The 22211-nt window shown below is 40.2% G+C and overlaps 1 protein-coding gene across 1 annotated transcript; it reads right to left on the minus strand.

Annotated features, from left to right (window-relative positions):
* Window positions 1–1366: 1366 nt before the first annotated feature.
* Window positions 1367–22158, minus strand: wnt9a (wingless-type MMTV integration site family, member 9A). Its single transcript, XM_061732446.1, has 4 exons — window positions 21963–22158; window positions 7722–7981; window positions 7348–7610; window positions 1367–5610 (listed from the first exon to the last, which is right to left on the minus strand). Exons 1-4 carry the CDS (start codon window positions 22052–22054, stop codon window positions 5122–5124), a joined length of 1104 nt encoding a protein of 367 aa, XP_061588430.1. The 5' UTR covers window positions 22055–22158; the 3' UTR covers window positions 1367–5121.
* Between the last annotated feature and the right edge of the window lie 53 nt (window positions 22159–22211).

Genomic DNA, 22211 nt, shown 5'->3' on the forward strand with positions numbered 1-22211 from the left:
AATTACTCAAACAGTTTAAAAAGCATTTTATGTCTGTTTTCCAAAACGTTTATGATATTACTTTTGATTCCTGTTGCCATGGTCCTGCAGTACTGCATACACATACGTGAGCAGTGTCAATACTGTTGCTGTCCATTGACTGAATTGTGGCTCCACTGCATCATGGTGAAAGAGGTTGAGAAACTTTTCAACTTTTCAAATTTGATTTGAAAAGTTTGATTCTTTGATTGGTTGTTTACTGGTGTAAAGAACCAGTAAACCAATTCTGAAGGCCCATCACAAACACCAATCACCATGTGCACAGCCCCTGTGAGTACAGGAGCAGTCCCACTAAAAGAGGCATATCACGGTTTAGAAGCCTCCCACTAGCAAATTTCCATTCTGTTGCACCAACAGCCAATTTATACACAGCAGATGAAGCTGGCAGGAAGTCAGACCCAAGACTGACAAAGAGAATCAAGTCAATTTTACAAATTCTACACCACAAACGTGCTTCAACATCTGCCTTATGTTAACCGACAGAGGCTGTTGTAAACAATTCAGAGGGTTTAAGAAGAGATTTCAGCCACGCACAAGAAGACGTTGAATTTAAAGTGAAAGAGCACAATGTATTGGAGACCACTCATCCTTTTTTATGTATATAACAGCAGAAAGGACAAGATATGGCAAGATCTTTAAAAGGAATGGATTACTACTTCAACTCAAAAAACTTTGGATAATTTTGTGGACTCACAAATCTAGCCAAACAGACAGAGAAGTTTGACTGCAGCCCTTCTGCTCCCAGTGGGACCCAGGGGAAATAGTTGACCATATTCCAGTATTATCATGTTACAAACAACTGGCTGCATATATATTAATGGTTAATACCAATTTGGCAAAAAGTCATTTATGCATTTTGAACAGATGCAACAGATGTTTATTAATAATAATAATAATAATAATAATAATAATAATAATAATAATACAAATTAATTAATTATTATTGTTATTAATTTATGCAAGGATGTGCATAGGAGTGAATGTGCCCTTCATCAGACCCCTTGACAGACTGATCTATCATATTAAACCCTAAAACCCTGATTCTCTCAAAAGGAGACTAAAATCATTGTTAATAAGACACAAAACAACAGGACAGAAAGAAAACATGATTGTGTCGTGTGTTGTGGTTTATGTAATTGAACGTGTAGTAAATTGTGCAGGGACAAAAAAAGACAGACATATAAATGTAGGAGAAACATATATACAGACAGAAAAGGACAGACATTTAATCATAATCCAGTACTGAGTGGCATGTCATCTTGTTTAACTACTCACGACACCAAAAACCGAAACCACACAGGGAATAATTTAAAAATTCATTTATTACCTCAGATTTTTTTCGCCTTTGTTATACAAAGATGTTAAATAACTTAAATACATTCTTACCAGTCATTTCTGATCTGTTTATACCTACAAGCTATACACATGAGGTAGAGGAAAATAATTTAGAGTTCCCATAAGACATGAATAAGTGAACATGGACATAGCTCTGGTGGTGTAATATTATCACAAAGGGCATTACAATGGTGGCGTGTTTTATCTTTGTTGTACAAGCACAGCACAAATCCTAACAGAAGGCACATGTACATGTAGCGTGACCCAAAGGTGAGTTTAAATGCAGTCACTAGGTCACACTGCAGGATACTGCATAAGGTGATAGCCAGCAATATAGTCAAAAGTCTTTTACAAAATAGTTGATTATAATATAAACAGATTCAATCCTATAAACATATTCTTGACTGTCATTTTCTGAGTACTTAAAAAAAAACTGAAAATAAAACAGCTATAGGTAAGTTGATTTTAATTTTGTTAGGATTTGTTAGTGCTTAGATGACAATGCTGAGATATGAAATGAAACAGGTTTGTGGTATACGCTGCTTCTTGAAGCCCCCACCCCAAAATGAGCAAACACCCAGAAGGGAAAAAAAAAGTAGAGTAGAAAATATAGGATATAAAATCATTTTAGACTTTGTGTCTTTATTTACACTGAACAGGTGCTCATAATACATTTAAAAATAATTTATCTTTCATTCTTTTCTACAAAATAGAATTGTGTACATGATCCACTGACTAAACAGTGCAGTTTTGTTTCTGATGATACTGTTGCGTCTAAAAGTCAACGGGTTGCTGCATCATGCTCCTCTTTCTCCAGAGAATTTGAGAGCCTTACGTTCAAGCTATAAACAAACAGAAATGAATTCACTCTGTATTTGGTATTCCTGTCATGTCTGTTGCAAATCTATTCAAGAGTAGAGAACCTCGCTATGCTTGGACTGAGGAGTGTGTGCAGCGAAAACACACCAAAAGCTGTGGAGAGCAGGCATTTATGCTCTGTCTCAGCATAGCTATTATGGTTTTCATGTAGCGTGCAAAGTTCTATGTATATATTTTGACCACGCTTTATTTGGCATGCCATCTCATATCAAAATGCTTGGAATTCACTCCTCAGGACAAATAAGCTGAGCTGGATTCTCTTCCTAAAGCATGAATTTGCTGTCAAAGGGGGTGGTTTTGATTAAGTATTATTTCTGAAGATTAAAGCATATGTTTTGCCAGTTTTACATGCAGATGATCTGAACCTGCAACCGCCTTGTTTCGGTAACACTGCTGTTCCGGTACTTAAACCTCTTTATTTATGATCAAGTTTGTTTTAAATGCTTGTGAGAGTTGAACATGTGCCTCACTTTTGTCTTTGTACCACAGGAGAGTAAACTGTTGCTATTTACATGGGAGAAAAAAAATCTGGACTGGACTGTATCTATAAATACAGATTTTTAAATACTTTTAAAAGGGATTTGGGGCTTCAGTGCATGTATGGGCTATAATACAAAACTGGGTCCCTCAGTAGTTAATTCACTCCAATTAAAAATATGGCAAATAACATCTATATTTGTATATTTATAAAAATGTTCCCATAAGCTAAGTGCTGAATGAAATGTTAGTGTTTATATTGCTTATATTTACAGAGGCATTCTTTATAAAACTGTAATGGCATCTTATTGAGATAATTTGGTAGTCGTGAAACTACACTCATTTGCTTCCCTCCAGTGTGTTTGGTCAGATCAATATCACGCTCAAATCTTTCCACTTAAGCAGCTAGTTATCGTATCTTAGTATTAAAAACACTGCAAACTGGGAAAACATGTAGCCTGGCTCTGTCCAAAGGTATGCTTTTAAAATTCACTCATTAACATACTGCGGCCTGTTTGTTTGCAAAAAGCTTACAAGTGTCTAGATGTGGCAAGATAAAGGGGTGAACATCTGCATATAACATGCTAAATAATGAGCTTTAAACATGCTAACAGCTGATCTGTTCAAAAGCCACGCAGCTATTTTCCTCCCGTTTTTTATAGCGGCCAGAGCAAACCAGCTGCTGGCTACAGTGCTGCATTCGCCACACAGACGCAAGAGAGACGTCAATCTTTCCAACTCTGAACAAAGTGAGTAAGTACTTTTCCTATAATGCTAAATGGTTCCTATAATGTGTCACTGTCACTGCAATTTGCATGATGGGGTTTTAACGTTGCACTGTGTTAACTTTGTCACTTGCTACAGGGTAACAAAATAAAAAAGGCAAATTAATTGGCATATAAAAAGAAACACTCTCTGAAGACACCAGCAAAACGTCCACGTGTACACTTAAGACATTGATTTGTGGACCCTTCCACAAATGCCAAGTCTTATAAAATGCATTTATATTAGATACAAGTCTTTAGCTTTGATCTTCACTTGAGCGAACCTGCACAGAGGTGAAGTTAGAGTTCAGTCTCGGTTCCCCATTACAGTTTGAACTTTACTGCACACAGACTACATGTCAACATGGCTCAAACAAATCATGGTAGCAGAAAAGGAAAAAAAAAAAAAAAAAAGTTAACTTGCTGGGACTTCCTTTCCTCTAGCGCTCCACAGAATGCTTTACAACTTTAATGTATAAAAAAGATATTCTACTGAGATTTAAACCCCAAGGAGTTACATAAATTTGGCTGTTGCACTGATGTTGGCTTCAATGAGGCCACTGTCATCTCCAGCTTAGATAATCTTTGCATTTGCACTATTTCATCCAAATATAGTGGTTTAAGTCATTCCCTGAACACTGATTCGCTCAAGGCCAACAATAGCCTAAATTGACTGGTTTAGTTATTTCCTGTTAATAAAAACAGCTTCATATTATATTATTGCAAAGAAAAAAAAATACATATTTTTTTCCTTCTGGTGAAGGATTAGTCCCATAGGATCTATAAATTATCCACAGCAAGACATCTGACGCAAGTGTGCCTCTTTCCAAAGGGCCTTGTCAATGTGAATCAGGAAGAAAATGAACAATAGCACACAAACAAAAAAACATTTGTGTAGTTAGTGGTTTGTTTTTACATAGTAAGATAAGTGGCTTATATAATATCATTAAAATATAACTGAGTTTATTTACATATATATGCAAACACACGTTGTGTGAGAGTGTAAATATGTGCGTGTAAAGTAATTCTTACACCCTGTCTTTTTCTTTAAAACAGTCTCTAAATATGATTTTCATTACCATTAAATGTCATCACTCGAACTCTGCTTCAATTTCACTTTACAACATGCTCACATGCCACACATACGTGGGCACACACACACACAAACACACACACACACACACACACACACACACACACACACACACACACAAAAATTCCTCTTTGGGCAAAGCCCAAAAAATCAGTCTGCTGGCGTTACTCTGTGTTGTATCATCATCAATTGTATTATGATCAGTTTTTGTTCTGCTTTTTCGTGAAATGGTGCCAATGGATTTCATAACAACTAAAGTAAAAGCATTTCTTCTCAAGGCAATGCTGTGATAAAAAGCGTGAGATGTTGAGCCAGTTGTCTGAGAAAGTTTTTATTCTTCAGGACCTCTGAAACCCAACCCACAGAAATCCCTCAAAGTGCTTATTGCTTCTTGGCTCACTCCTCATTTTGTTTGCAGAACACTGTTCTGACGCTGAAAACCGGACCTCGCATGGAACAAAATGACCACTCATCTTCAATACAACCATATTTAACCTGCTCCACTGATGGAGGGGGGACGGACAGGTGAGTGCTTTACCCCTTGCAGGTGTAGACCTCTTCTCTCTGTGTGCACTGTTTGCATTCAACGTAGCAGCACCAGCGCACCTGGCACTGGCAGGGCCCGGTCACCTCCCTACTTTGCGTGTTGTGGCCGCGGCCGCAACAGATAGCGTCACAGTTCTTGTCCTTGTAGCACTTGCGGGCTGCGGTGCCATATGAGTATTTGCTTGGTTTACAGAAGCTCGGCGAGTCCTCAATGTGGAGCAGGTCCATAGTACGGGGGATTTGATCGCCGTAACCGGGCAGGGGCTGGTGCTGCTGCTGGCCCCTGCCTGTGGAGATCTCCCCCTCCCCAGTGGCCTCATTGGTGGAGCTGCCCACCTTGACGGAGGTTTCGTAGCGCTGCTTCAGCGTCTTGCCGATCTCGTGGAAGGGCAGGAGCTGCCTCCAGCAGGTCTGGACAGTGCAGGAGCCAGAAACACCGTGGCATTTGCAGGTGGTTTCCACTCCAGCCTTGATTACCTGGAGCAGGATAACAAAAGGAATACTGTTAACCGCTGAGAAACATTAAAAGCATGAAAGCTCTTCAAGTTAATGAGGCTTTGTTTACCAAGCTGCACTTGAAAGACAATTTATGATTACGGTTAAATGAAAAAAAGTGGAGTCAAGCAACTTGGGGAGGATATGTAAACAAAGGGACATTATTACCTTCATCTTTTTTAATATTCTATTCTAAAGAGCAAATTAGAGACTCTGCTTATGACTTATGAACTAAAGGAAAGCAATATAACAGGGAGGTCTCACATGAAAAAGGCAAGCAGCTAATTGATGGTGGAAGGGTGAATCTCATAATCATGGATGAAATTTAGATTTGACTCATTTATGGTTATTATGATAAGTGAAGGGAGGTTATAGCTATGAAAGACTATCAATTCAGACAGCCGTGGGAAAGAGTAACACCATTGCTAAATGCAGTATATAAGCAAAAACCGTGAGTGGGAAAAAAATAAATAAATAAACACATTTTCAGAGATGTGGTTCAGAGAGAACCTGAATTTCTTTTCTCAGCCTGTGAAAGAAATCTGGTAACAGGAAATCTGCATTCATCACGCTTGCAGTTCAAGAAAATTTGATCGTTCAGCTTTTAAAATATCAGGGGGATGCAGAGGTTAGCACATTCCAGTTTCTGTGTGGGAATTTCTCCTTCGCAAATGTGGTACAACCCACTATACATGTGCAAATCGCACACGCAATAAAAAGAGCAAAAACAACATCGTAAATCTCTGTGACAAATAAAATCTCCAGAGAAACTGGGTTTTGAAATCTGAATAATAAGATCTGAAGGGAATATTTTGTGTCTGCTAACATTTGGGAAGCGTGCCTCTACTATAACTCACTTTGAAACCGACACGAAAACGGCTACAATGGGAGAAAAGCGAAGTTAAAAAACAAATTTAAGACATTAAGTTTGTCTTGGCTTGTTAAATTATGACCATTCCCACTTGTTTTTTTGTTTTTTTTTCCTTCCCCATTAAAAGAACGCTTGCTCACCACAAACAATTGCTCTAAACTCAAAAGGGAAAAAGAAATCGAATTCCTTTTTCCTGATTACAACAACGTACATGTATAGAGGACTTCGTCTTGGACTCGAGTCCCTTAGCAGCACTTTGACATTTAAACTAGATATTGCTGTGAAGTAAAGAGTATCTGGGATACGTGCACAATGAATGAATGTTTATTTTATGATCTGATTAATGTAGCCTGTTTAAGTACTTTCTGTATTGCTAATAAATTTTGACTCTGTTCTGACTGATCTCTTTATGACTGTTAGATTTATGTGTTTTCTTGCTCAACTTTCATTGTTTTCAGTGGAGAAAATTACTACTTTAATGACAATAAAAATAAGTTGAAATTTGTGTCAAATATACTGTGATTAAATTATCGTGTTATTCACTTTGTAACTCCCTAAAATGCCTCTGACATCACAGAGAGGCTCATGAACAACTGTTTGCTTATAAATGAGGTCACACTGCAATATTTTAGACACATTAATAGCTGTAATAAAATACGTTCTCTGATAATCAGTGTATGATAAAATTAGCAATTTAAATCTTAATATTGAGCTTTGTCAAGGTTTTAGATTTGCAGCACACAGATTCAATTAGTGATTCAGAAATACCCCAGTTCACAGCCACAGTATCTTACTAAACGGTTCTGACAACATGTATTAATGAGAAAGCATTTGTTATACACACTTACCTTCATGCCCACATTTGTGTTGTGCATGTCAACACGTGCGCGCAGGTCCTTGTTGGAGCGTTTGCCCAGGAAATCCTTAACAAACTTGTTGGCATATTTGAGGTTGTCTCCACAGCCTCCCCACTGCCAGGCCTTGCGGTTTTCCAGGTCTGGGGCCTCATCACACGTGCAGCGCTCCATGCGTCCTGCACTGCAAGCCTTGGCCATCGCATGCGTTAGACCCGCTGAGGAGATGGCGTACAAGAAGGCCGTCTCTTTAAATCCTGAAAAAAGCAAGTCAAATGCAAATGAGAGGCAGAGAAATGCTGTTTAACTCACCAATCACATTTGCCAGTTAATGAGGAATGGTGTGGCAATAAGCTATCCATCCTAACCTCTTTTTAACATGTTGGCTCGATGGCGCCCCTCTAAGGTGCAGTTCCATCTTTCAAAACGAAATTGATGCTGACATTCTAGGGCGCTCATGATGATGGCCTCCCTCAAGGTGTCCGCCACGCCCGGGTCACGTCTGCACATCCTGCGCTGCTTCTTTTCCAGTTTCAGCCGGTCGCACAACTTGAAGTGAGCTCTGCCCGTTGTCTCTTCTGGTAAAGAGTTCAGTGGCAGGATAGACAACGGTTCATTACCTGTCAACCTAAAAGGGGGGAGGGGGGTGAAAAAAAAAGGCAGGCCAATTGAAACAGAGCACAGAGAGTGGATACATCCAATAAAGCACAGGATGCTGACTTTACTGTGCAAACAATAAGATTTGCAAAGATATACTACACAAACAGCACAGGAAGCCCAGCTGGGGCATATAATGCTCTAAAGCGTGGTTAATGTTCAGATGAATTCAGCTGGGCAGTGGTTAATGTTCAGGGGATATTCAAGTTTGCTGCAGATCGAGATCAACCTCCGGCACAGGCGTGTCCCGAGTAGAGAGCAAATTCTCTGCAGAGGTGGAAAACTTCGGCTTCATCATAAAGTTCCCGACACCATCTTTGATGTTGAGTAACAAATGTATTCAGTGAATACTTTTGTTATTCATAGTTTAAACAGGATGGAACACTATGAGCGTCAAACAGTAGCCAGCATATGCTTGGTTTAATATTTATATCATACCCTGAGGCGGCATGTCACTCACAGCAGCACTGGACAGATTTAAACACAATAACCTAGCAGGATTTACACCGCCACTATAAGACCGGCCAATACGAAGAATCTTAGAGCTGCAATCCCTTTTGTCATAAAACAAGCAGAGGTTTCAGCTCTAAACATTGCACTTCTTTCGTCAGCTTATTTAAGGGGAGGCGTATAAAACGCACAAAGCGAGGACTGCCACATAGCTGGCAAAACCCACGACCAGCGTTCTGAGGTCGTGATGGAGAAAACAGAGTGTTGCTTTCATAAACACACACGAGGGACATGACTGTCGGCCTGTGACCATTTTGGTCACATCAACTGGCAGGATTGGCACCGCAGTTGTTCATTATGTGCAATTTCGGGCCTCCTTTACACCCTAAAGTGAAACTGAAGAATAAATGGATATACAGAACTTACAAAAGCAGAAATGTTCAGGCCTGCATGCCTTTTGGAGGCAGAGTTCATATTTTTAAAAGGAAACTTGTGCAGACAACACCTGACTCATCAATAACAATAATGATATGCAGGAATCTGCTTCTGGCCATCATCGTTGGCTGAATTGGTCACTTTCCATTATTGTTGAAAGTGAATGAAATCAAGCATTAAAGCTGCCCCCTTTCAATGAATGCAGTAAACAACAACAGCAGTTTGAATGGATGGAGCAGTGACACATTATATATATATATATATATATATATATATATATATATATATATATATATATATATATGTCTATAAAAGAGGAAACTATGTAAGTAAACTTACATTTAAAATGAAACTCCACATCTAAAAATTCAAAAAAAGAAAAAAGAAATTGGGCTCATAAATTGAGATTTTTATCCAGACTGCATTAAGTCTACCCAGAGCCAAACTGACTAAAAGTCATCCAACTATGCAACTGAGGAGAAAAAGACAAATAAACAGAATTTATTACAGCCAAGAAATAAAAATCTACAGATGTAGAGCACTTGTTGGATGTCCACACCACATCGGTTGATGTAGCAGAGGTGTTGACCGTTGATCCCCGTTACTTGCACTTTAGCCTTCATTAGCGCTTGTCATAAAGGACTCTGTCACTGCTCATATTCACCACAGCCGCCAACAGGTCACGTGAGTTCTTCAGCAAAAGATTTGTTTTATTAAGTCCAATAACTGACTGAAATGTTTCCCCTTGAGTCCTCAGTGTCACATTAGTGAACTTAATGGTTCACAGATGCTCCAGCATGCGCTGTTCTCTTTACAATACAAAAAAAAGCACTAAGAATGAAAAATAAGTCATAACGATTTGCTTGCAGATTGGGTGAAAAGGTTTCCAATTTGTGTTGGCCTTTTTTTAATTTGTTTGACAGCAGTGACTGTCAAATAGAAACCTGGCAAGCCATGTCTTGACTGAGGTTGTTCTCCAACACACAGAGCATTAAAAAAAACAAATAGTGTGCTTTGAGGCGTACAAAGAATGACAACGCACGAGAACATTGTTTCTCTCTGCATAAATGACATTTTCCTCCTAGTCGTTTCATGCTTTGCCGAAATGCACTCTGAAAGCAATGCCAAGGCAACATGAAGTCAATTCCAAAATAAACAACTAACTGACCCCGAATGCTACATGTGACTGGCAATTGTTCCACTACATTTCTACTGCAAGCAAGCAAAAAGACTCAATCATGATGTCTCATGGTGTACATTCCTATGACCATTTGAACTATAGCTGTACCAGGAAATATTTAAGTTAATAAAACTTATTTTCAACTATACACAAGACCTGGAAGTACTACTTTCCAAGTTTATATTTCTCCTCCTGACAAATGGCACTCTTTATCACTACACTCACTTACATGACACAGTGGGTCATGCTCAGTAATGCATATCACCATCAAATCTTCCAAAACAAAAAGACCCTGAGAGCGACAGGCCTCAATTGTCTGCAGGGCATCTGCCCTTCTGAGACAAACGCTGGAAGGCGGCCAAAGATGACATGCTACTGAGTGCTACTGTTTCAATGTCTTTTTATTTATTAACCCAAAATGCACATTTCCAGCTAAAATGGCCTGAGGGCAAATTGTGGAAGAGTCAAGAAAAAAAAAAAAAAAAAAAAAAAAAAAAAAATTCTTCACATCTCCAGAGAAGACACAACTGGCCAGGGTTCACTCTTGTGCAATGTTTCCGCTCTGTGACAGACCAGAACACAGTCAAATAGTATCACAGATGTACACTGCATCAGTTCCTCTCCATTTTAATGAAAAAAAGAAAGAAAAAAAAAGTATTACTTAATATGGATTCAGTACTAATGATAGTAGACTCACATTTTACTTTTAATCTGATTGAACCTTTGCTAGAAATTAAAAATAATATTTTTGCTGGATGTGGGACTACGACTCCCGCTATCACGCAAAAGGGTCACACATTCCAAAATGATGATGTGTAAATAAAAAAAAAAAAAAAAAAAAAATCAATCTGCTCTTTTGCTGAATGAAGAATGAACTCATTCAACTCACTTAGAGGACGAAAGAACTGGAAAGCTCTTCAGTAGCTCAATCACAAAAATTGTTAAAAATGTGATCTTGTGATCTTCGGGGAAACCAGAAATCATTTGTTATCTTACAAAATGTACAACTTCTACAATGAAAGCAGAAAAATAAAAGACATGTTTAAGACAACTCAGTGAATGCCAAAGATTCTGTAAGATATCTGATCAGTTTTAATTTACACACTTTTAATAGTCTGTACAAGTAAGCCAAAGAAGAGATATGTAGTTACAGTATAAATCCTCTTAATTGAAATCAGTTCAAATTATTAGTATTCATTGCCTCGCCATAACCAAACACCTAAAATGACAAACACATGGCTTTCCTTGCAGTGACTCAGTACCAATGCAAACATGTTAGACATCTATCAGGCTTTAGGCGGACGCAGGGTCCCACCAGGCATGGAAGCACTGCGGTTCAGCTGCGCCATGGTTTTGCTCCACTGGCAGTATGAGCTAATATACAATATTTCTTGCGTCCTTTTTGTCATGAAAAAAAAAAAAAAAAGATGGATGGTTGGAACAACACTATCTAACTTCAAAAACTGACCAGTCCTTCGCATTTGAAACCTCTTCTGAAACCCTCAGATATGTTTACCCATGGTCTCCACGGGTCAACATAATGTTGAAGTACGAGTCCACTCGTAGTGTTTTGTTCTTAAAATGAAACCAGGACTCTATGAGCTATTGCTATGCTGTGTCTGATTTCATGTCAGCTCAATCTTTAATCTGTGTAAACCAGGTGCCAACCAACTAACTTCTGGGTTGGGGTTCATGCAGAACTAAGATGTGCTGCAGTTCCTTGACCGGCCGCTGGAGGCTGGCTGCAAAAGAAAGTCAATCTCTGTTGACTCCCATGTTAAAATGTCCAACTTTCCAGCAGATATAAAACATATTTACAGCCTGGTTAAACAAAGACATGTCGGTCTTAATCGTTTGATTTCACATCTATGACAACTCTGAGGGGGTGATTTTCTCTAATATGATTGATTGACAGTCGGCTTAGCCAATGGGTAGTGATCCTCACTTCCTCATCCGTAATCGTCATGCACACTTAGGGCAGCGATCAGCAGTTTGTACTAACCTAGTGTAGGCTAAAAGCAACATTAATTTATGATTTCGCCATCGAGTCAACACATGAAACAGTATATTCTATTTCAACGGGGGTCAGCTGAAGGAGCTGGTAGCCACAGTTACTGTAACTTTGATTGACATATGGTGCGCAGGGGGTTCCCGTTGGATTCCCGGGCAACATGGCTGCAAACAGTATGGGGAAAAAAAAAATAGGCTTGAAAACTGCTCTTGTGAAACATGTGACTGATGATGCTTGGTCCATTGTCTTATTTTTTCCCGGTCATATTTTTCACCAGTCTACGGTGTAAACTCGGCAGATGCAGTTGAGCTGCTTTTATGCTTTTTCTTCATCATATCTTTCACGGCCTGCTGGATGGCGTGTTCCTACAGGCCACATTGTGTAACATGTCAAAGTGCGGGTTTAACTAACAAACTCACTTTACACAGTACCCTGGAATCAATGACTTTGAGGGCACATTGTGTCTGAAAGATCCTTCTCCTGCTTCAAGAGTTTGCAGATGTCTACAAAGCAATTTACATGCAGACAACAACTACATTTCACCAATGTTCCCTCTCATGCAAGTTATTGATTATTATTGTAGCCAGGAAAATGTAACGGATACACGCAATGTTCCTGCTCTGAAAGGGAACATCTGCAAGGATACTGAAAGACTTGTGTGTAAACGTTGCCGCTAATGAACACAAAATGCATGAAGTTAGCCAGAGAAGCAGAGCTAATGCTAACCAAATCAGTCGCTAAATGATCAAAAGGAAACTTGAGTCATGTTATTAGATTGGTTTGACATAACCAAAGTAGTTCGTTGTGAGGTCTGTTCTTTTTTATTTTATTTTTTATAACCACGTCTGCATTTCATTGCAGTGAGTTGCACAAATTGAAAATTTACTTGTTTCGTGGCACGTCAACATTTTCTACAATTGCTGAATGACTCACATGCAGACAATCAGGATTTGTAACAGAAAACAACTTTGAAACACTCATTCCTGTGAATTATTGCTTAAAGAAAAAAACAATTAAATGATTAGTTTACAAAAGCGTCGTGGCAGAGGTAAAAGACTCAAGAAAGTGATGATGGAATGACAGATTGAGAAATTAAAACAACCATTCAGGAATCATCTTGGACAACGTTGTCAAAGTGACTTAACATCCGCACCTATAGAGGGTCTACTGAGCTTAAAATTACAAATAATTCCTTTGTTTTGCGGAATAGAAGACAAAGTTCTAAGATAAAAAGCTTAAATTGTCTTTGTGGAAGAGACACTAAATATCATATAGATTTGATTTGATGCATGCACCAAACTGTACAAGAACATGTGTTTTCACATCATCCAGAGTTTTCTCTAGGTGTTTTTGTTTGAGGTGTTGGCACAGCAACACTAATTACACATGAAATTTAACACCAACATATAAAACTCATTATTATCCTATGAGAAGTTGGATTCTTGCTGATGTTTGCTCAGCCACGCTTTTTCCATTCACACACACTTGCCTCTACACACTCGTCGCAGACACCGCTGACCTACTCTCGCGCCGCACCTCCTCCACTGTCTTTCACTTGGTTACGCTGGAGTTTGTTTAGACCCTTCTCTTCACCTGTCAGCACCTCCCATTGCCCGTGACATTTACTTTACATACATTTTCCTATGCAGCAGGCTCAGTGAAAACGGCTCATTTCACATGGTGGAGTCTCTGAGTCGACCCCTTGAGGAAATCATTGACTTGCTGTAAACTTCACCATCATCACTCTCTCTTTGGCTTCACATTATAGTCCTGGAAGCGACCCTCAGCTGGTACTTCTGCACGTTCTTCGATAGTCTGGTATGTAAATAGTTAAGGAAGCGTAACAATACCTGAACTCTTACATGGTGGAAAACCTCTTACTTTAACTTACAAGTTGAAACTGCAAGTACGCATAGCTGCGGTGTTCCTCATATACCCACGGAACCATATATAAACAAAGACAGCTCAGTTTATGCATGTACATTAATCTCAAGAGCCTAAAGAAGTCTGAACTGAAACCTTAACAAACAGAATATAAGGCACCGACTCACTTGTTATCAAGCAAACATAGTCCTGTTATTAAAATGCAATTATTTGTTGACTTGGTGTGCAGCCTCCACTGGGGATAACAAAACCACCATAACAATACAAACTACTCCTTGGTTTCTGTTTAGATTTGTGCTTCGGCAGTTTTAACTCAGTGTCCTTTTATGTGCCACTTGTGTTGACCACATTTGTGTATGAGGTTACCATACACAAGCTGCGTGTATATCCACAAGCACATGCATACGAGCTGTAACAACCTTAAGTCAACACCTACAAAGAGTCTGTTGTGGTTGAACGTGCCCCAGCAGAAAGAGAAAGAAAAAAAAAAAAAAAAAGCACAAAAGCCACAATTTCTCCATCAGCCTGAACTTGCAGGTTGTGTGGTCTGGTGTCTCCTAGATCACAACCAACCCCCTTTCCTTCTCCTCCACCTTTTTTTCCCCCCTACTCTCCAGCTTCCACTATTCCCACTGGTCAATTACTCTAAACGGATGTCAATCATTGGGTCCAGCTGTTGGCTTAAAACAAAGCCTCTTCTAGACAAAACAACCGCCCTCTATGAACTTAGCATGTACAAGCCAGTGACAGAAATGGGCATATCTCCTGAAACAGTCTAAATATTTGAAAACAAACTACTTTGCTCACTTGACATAATTCTATGTGCAAGTTTTTTGGCGAAGAAGACAACAATTTTTTTCATTAAAACACCGCATTTCTGTGGGAAATTAAACTCATCAGTGTTGATCTACTTTTTCTCTCTTTCAATTTTTCCTTATGCTTTCACGCCATTTAAAATGCTTCTTTTTGGGGAGAGAGGTTGCATGCTTTCCTCAGAAATGTTGGATGAACTTCAGACCACCCTGCCCAAGTCCCATCTGGTGTATCACAGCCCGGGCCATGCCAGAGGTAGTCGGAATGTGAGCGTGTGTGGTGTTTTCCCTCTGGCCCACTCTTGCTATGGCTAACAATGTGCTCCACAGCTTAAACTGGAATAATTGAAGAAACCATGAATCAGTGTCAAATGACTCTCTGGTTCAGGGAGTCTCGGGGCTATTGTTCACCTCCGTGAGGTTTATACGAGAAGACATTCTGCACTGAACACAGACATTTCCATGGTGATACTGCCCGTTCATTAAAAATCAAAAATAGTGGAAAAATATTTGAGGCTTAGATTAGATTAGTCCTTGCTTAAAAGCACTGGGTGTTGTGATTACTCCTAACAAGCTGTGAGGGACACAGTACAGCAACATGACAAAACGACTTTGAAAACAAAGTGGTACTGGTCGGGGACTCACTCATTAATAGCTGAGTAATGAGCCTTGTTTCACAGTGGGAAGGTCATGCAACATCTACAAGTGCTGCCATTAAAAGCGTTGGAGGGAAGTGCACTATCTTGCATGACCTAACAGGATATGACCCATATTTATGTCATCTGCCGTCCTGTCTGGTCATTTACAACCCACAAAGAGCATGTCAAGACTACTCCCACAAAGTGAATGATTGGGTTGAGTCCCTTTCAGCATATTCTCTTGATATTTATAATGTGAATGCCATGATTCTTTTGACAAAATGTGTTTTAAGTTAATCAATTCTTACAGATTTTCCCAAAGAAAAGGCTGGGCTTGAACATTTTAATCCATTAAAATGGAAAAAATAAAAAGGGGGGGGGCAATTCACTGCCTAATTTTGTAATCCACAGCCGTGAATACGAGCAGTGGGGCTACGGGACTGGGGTTTGGGAATGGGAGTGTGGGGCATGGTAAGAGGTTTAGCTGTGTGAGAACTGAAGGCTTCTCAGGTCAGCAGCTCAGTTATAGTCACTGTGTGACTGGCACAGATTGGGCGCGCAGCGGTGTCCGCATGACTCCCCTGATCTAGCCCACACCATGGCACTGAGCAGCCTTGTACCAGCGCACCGGCCCACCAGACACCTTCAGGCACATACGCAGTAACTGGCTCTTACCGATTCCACATGATGGCACGAGAGCCAGATTGTTGTTATTTGGTAAGAGAACAAAACCGTTTCACTGTAAACTCAAGTGAAATCCAATAAAGCACATATTTACAAGACTGGAAATGTCAGGTTGGTCTGTTGCTGCTACAAGCGAGCCAAAGATCTTTTCTGAATAAAATGACGTTTCAAAAGACAAACTGCATCATCTAATACGGACTTGTATACTCTAACAACACAGATTTATTTATTACCAAAAGATCTAAAGAGCCTCAAAATGCATCTGGACTCATTTTAATGCCCTGCAGGATATGACAGTTCAAGCAAAACCTGTTGCTAATTCCCCTCACCTGACACCTGTTTTTGTGCATATAGGCATAGATCATAAATTACCTGCAATGAAATCATTTGACTGGACAACCATATGATGACTACAGCAGCAGTATCCAGTCAAAAGTCATGCTTATGAATAAACACTGCTCCAGGGTTAATCACAGAACGTCTGCCATGCCTCAGCCCATTCATGTCAAACTAACTCCCATTTGACAAATACTGTACACACATTCGAGTGAAGTATTTGAGTGCACATCAGGTCAAGCTTGTATAGGACTGCATTGAAGATGATTATCCAGTTGGGTCTAACCTGCATTCATGAAAAGGTAACTTTGTTTCCACATTTATGAACTTTGTTAACAGCTGCATCGCTATCTTTACAGCTGCTGGAAGAGGGAAAAGAAATGTTATTCTTGAAATAAACATGGCATTTATCATGATTTCTTTAAAGTTACATCAGTCAAACTCTGTGATTTTATCAAGAATATGGACTATTTTTTAAGTTTTGTTTTTGGGGCTTTTTTTTGTTATTTTCCTAGTTTGCTAATCTTAATATGTGTGAAGTGTCATGTCTCCTCTATCCCACAGACGGGGCAGAGAGAAATTAACATAAAAAAAAAAAGATTTCCTGTGGTCAAGGATGGAAAACACAGGACATAGCGGTGGCACTAACTAGCCTCGTCTCATCAATGCCTCACCACTTAAAAGTATCTTGAGTCCATATTAGTTTTCCTGTTTTGCAAATTGCCCATGTCTCCAGCTACATCTGCAAAGATCATCATATGTTTGCAATGTGACCAACAAGTTTCCTTGAATGGGAGTTTCTTCCTCAACTCTTCTAACGATCCATCAACAGAGTGCACACAGCTGACGACTGGAACTGAGCTGGAGCTGCTTTCCTTTCCTAATCAAATATGTCTTATGGCTGCGGTCTCTCAAGCATGCTGATGACACTAGAGCTGTAGGAGGTGAGCATGCCAAATGCATTTTAAAAGCCTCGCCAAACCATGTAATCTTCAAAAATATCCTCAACAACCATGTTATTATAGAGTATAAGCCTCATAACAACCCACTGCAGAGACCACTGAAACCTTTATAACAAAGGTGTGTACCAACTTCTGTAATTTTCTGTGACTTGATTGGTAAAATGTCTGCATCAGCCAGACTAAAGACAAAGAAAAACTGTGCACTATGCAAAGTTGAGTACAATTAAGCCAAATTTATTCTTGCACAGACTTGGCTGCCGATACATTTTATGATTTCACATTTCTTTTTCCAGTTCTACCACAATTAGACTAAGAGTTCCTGACTGAGGGCCATCCGATACTTCAAGGCGTTGCACCCCCATGTGGCATCCGTGGGTGTAGCAGGCCATTCCTTGTGGACGCAGCTAAGGATTCATAAACAAAAATCATGGTTTACCTTAAATACAGACGCATCAAGCAGAAATGTAAAGAAAACAAAAGTCCCTCTTTGAAGGGGCTATAAAATCAGTAATCTAAGCTCACCGCACGAAACTGCCACAGCTCTGGTACTGAGGGAATCTTGTCCTCTTGGATAATGCTACAGTGATACCCTTAGAGGTGTGGCTGTAGCCACAGGATATCCTATGAAGTTGGGAAATCCCTCTATCAATGGTGCTCCCCGCCCTGCTGCACGTCAGGGCTAATCAGTTCTTAAGGCCCGGTAATGAGACGCTCTCCACCACTGTCTGCCAGGCAACGCCAGTCTGAGCCCACACCAGCTCTGCTCCTTCTAATGAGTGGTAATCACCCAGGAGCTCCCCACAAACCACTGCAGGGATGCCAGCATGCTCATAACGCAGGCAAGCCAGAAGACAGGAGGGAACCAAAGGAAATGGTTACATGGAGCCACTTAAAAAACAAATTGTAACGTTTTTTTGTTTTTTTTTTGTGCTATGCTCAAGAAGCAAAGGGTCTTTTTAAAGACATGCTACTGTTTGAAACACAGCACGATCCATATCTTCAGAGCAATAAAAGCCCTTTACAGCTGCATATTGTGGAGTGAAAGGCAGTTTTTTGGCAATCTGCCTCTCTTAATGGAGCGCTGAAAACAATAATATAATCTCAACAGGGCAATAGCTCTGCTTCAGGGATAAACTGATGAAAGACACTGTAGTAATTTAACAGCAACCACTTTATTTTCTTCTTCCGGATGCTGCGGTACCTCTATGATTGGTACATCCCAGTCGCATGACTGTGGGCAGCCTTCCTGTATATGTCACACGTGAACTAAATAAAAACAAACTCTTGACTCAGTTTGAGGACTCACATTCACTAGAGTTTACAAGACCACAGAATGACATGCCTTTGACCGACACACAAATTTAACCCAACGGACATATCTCAAGGAGCAGTATGAGCCCTGACGGGGGTAAGTTCAGCTGCTAGTTTACACAATATCTTATCGAGGCGCTGTAATTGTTAGTAAAGACAGATTGTCGAGCATCCCAGATTCAGACTCTAATGATAACGGAGCACCAGAAATGGCACCTGCCACAACAGGCTGAGGGAGCTAAAATGAGTGTCCACATTCTTGTGGCAAAGGATGACAATTTCAGCGGGTGCTTGACTACGCCAGGAATCCCACCCCACCCTCAGCTTAGCAGACTATGGGCAGGAGAGATTGTGTTTATGTTACACTTACGCTCCACCGCACTCTGGAAATTGGGTATGCAACATTGACCCTCTATTTTGAGTAAATCAGTACCCAGGAGGCCCTAGGATGCCTCTTGCTCATGGAATATTTATTTGAACAGGTTTGTACTAGTCCGTCCTCCACTCGAAGCCGGGGCGACACCAGTGTCGAGTTTCTGGGAAACTGGCCACGGGGCAGTCACATTTTGTGTCCGTGTCACCTGTGCAGGCTCTTTCGACGTGTTTCATGTTCCTCAGCTGCAGGACTAAATCATTCACTGACACCCATTCATATTCCCCTCTCGCTGGGCCACAGAATAATAAATCTAGAGTATCGTAATACCACATGTCTCTCTGCACTACGCAGGCCACAGATACAGAACAGACTGACAGAAGGAATTGAAAACAAGTGCTAACTGAATAAGTAAATATGCATCACCATTATGGTCATTAAGGTCGATGCGAGTGCCAATTTGGCACGTCAGCTTTAATACATGCTGCCTGCCAAAGGCGACACTGCAACAGGAAGGGAGACAGAAACGGAGAGCAAGGTTACATTTGTTCTTCTAATGCAATTTAAGACCTGAAACCAAAGACCAAGAGAGAAACAGAAAGCACGTGATACATGCTCGAGTGTTATAGATGATAAGGCTTCTTCAACGGTGCTGAGATCAATACAGACCTCATCACAAAAGGGTTTCAAGGATGTGCGCCGACACCTTGAAAACAACTGTACCCAGAGATGTGAATAAGTTAAATTACCTAAACCTCCTTCGGTCCCGTTTCAGTGTCTCAAAATTAAGTTTCTTTTTCACAGGAGAGATGACAAAGCTCACTTCAACTTTTCAACAAGTCTAACATAGAAGTCTAATAGGCCCCTAGGGGGACATTTCTTGTGCTCTCTTGCAGATGCACAATAGTTCCCAGATCACCTAACACTCAGGGATCCTACACAACAGTCATACCATCCATAAATTTGACTCTGCTGGAAAGGCCTTTAGTGTCATCACTCTGTGGTCTAAAACCATTTGTCTCTGCATGTGCCTGCAGGGTTTGTACACCCAACAACAAAGATTTTTTTTAATGCTTTTTTGAGAAAAGACTTTGCTCTAGTATTGTATGAGATGCCTAACTGGCAAGTCAATCTTGCTTAGTCACGTTCTGAAATCTTTTCAGATTAAAAGCCTCCAGGTGTATGAGCAGCACTGGCATGACTGGAGTTCCACCTAGGGTTGCCACCCGTCCCGTAAAACACGGAATTGTCCTTTATTTGAGAAAAAAATGTTGCGTCCCGTATTGAACTAATACGGGACACGATTTGTACCGTATTTTCATGAACTTTTACACCATATTCTAGTTGAATTATTGAAATAAATGAACCTTTACCCCATATTCTAGTTGAATTATTGAAATAAATTAACTTTTACACCATATTCTAGTTGAATTATTGAAATAAATTAACTTTTACACCATATTCTAGTTGAATTATTGAAACAAATGAACTTTTACACCATATTCTAGTTGAATTATTGAAATAAATTAACGTTTACACCATATTCTAGTTGAAGTATTGAAATAAATTAACTTTTACACCATATTCTAGTTGAATTATTGAAATAAATTAACTTTTACACCATATTCTTCACCTGTAGGCTATATTATACATCTGGGCTGATGTGGACATACGTAGCATAGGAGGCTATTTCAGTTGCTAGTATGGTTGGCTGTCTGTACAGTCATGCAAGTTCAATGCTATTAAATCACTTTAAACTTTAAATCAAAGCATTTAGTTTTTTCATATAAAATAAACACATTTTATTCAGTTAAGAAGTTTTGGGGCTTTTTTTTGGCTCCTGCACTGCTGAAATCAGGGCGTCCCTTATTTCTATTTCTGAAAGGTGGCAACCCTAGTTCCACCTGACGCTCTGACCTCATTTGAATAACCTTGTCCGGGTGTGCAAACGTCCAGAAGCTGCAGAGCAGTTCATCTGAGCAGGAGCAGACCCCTCTGAAGGAGGAGGTCACAGCCTGCACTGGACTACACCTAAAACCCAAGGCGTTCCCTGGGAATAACTACTTTGAAACACTCACCCCCGGTGCGCTTTTCTAATTTAAACATTATTGTGTGTATGACATGATTCATGAGACGCTCGATTTTTCAGATTAATTTCCCTACACGGGTTCCAAGTGTTTTCTAAAATTGATGGAGGCAGCAGAAAAAGAGCTGTGTGATGTTTATGCTGGATAGGGGGAATTTTTCTGTGCAAGCTGAGCAGACGTTTCGGCCACCAGTTCAGTCAGTCAGATTGCTTTATTGTTACCAGCTGTTGAGTCTGAGGCATATTATACACTCACCTTTCGCTCCGCGCGTCTGTTTTCAGAGTCGAGTATAAGGATATGATTTTACAAGTGTTCCAACTAAATAATCACTGGAGCGCTACCTGCCATTCAAGCCATGCCACACCGTAACTTTTCAGTGCGCGATGGCTCAATTGTCAGGTAAAGAATGGGGTAAAACATTACTGCGACGCTGCGTAAATGTATCTTTAATAGAAGCCGCGTTAATAGGCTGCCGTTTAATCCTCCCTGAAAGCTTTTTCTTTTCTGTTTTTTAACTGTCAGCAACTTCAGTTGAAAAATCATGTGCAAAACAACCTGCTGCAGACATCAAGCTGTAAGGGCCTCCAAGTGACACCTTGCCGACCTCGCAATCAAAGTAAATCAACTTTTAATGGTGTTACACGCGCTCCCGGATCACCTACAGTAAAGGAGCGCTTTGGGGTGAACTGGGTTGGGTTGAAAAGTTTTCGTTATCTGTTCTGTAATTCCGAAGACAATGACATTAATGAAAGCAGCATCATGTTCATGGGAGAGAGTGTCAGTCCTTACCCGAAATAGGCTGAAGAGGGTCCCGGCAAGTTGAGAAGATACACTATAACTGTGAACGATAACCATCCCAGGAGTAGGTGTCCATCCAGCATTTTGCTGCGGCTCCAGGGCAGATCATTTCGTTTCTCCTGAGTAGCTGTGTAAAATCCCTTGTTGTACGTTCAACACTTCTTATACAGAGAGGAGCTGCGCTGCGCTCCTCCCATCCGAGGAGAGAAGGGGAAAGGAGAGGAGAGGAGAGAGAGCCGC

The sequence above is a fragment of the Cololabis saira genome, chromosome 10 (genome assembly GCF_033807715.1).
Source record: "Cololabis saira isolate AMF1-May2022 chromosome 10, fColSai1.1, whole genome shotgun sequence".
Taxonomy (NCBI): Eukaryota; Metazoa; Chordata; class Actinopteri; order Beloniformes; family Belonidae; genus Cololabis; species Cololabis saira.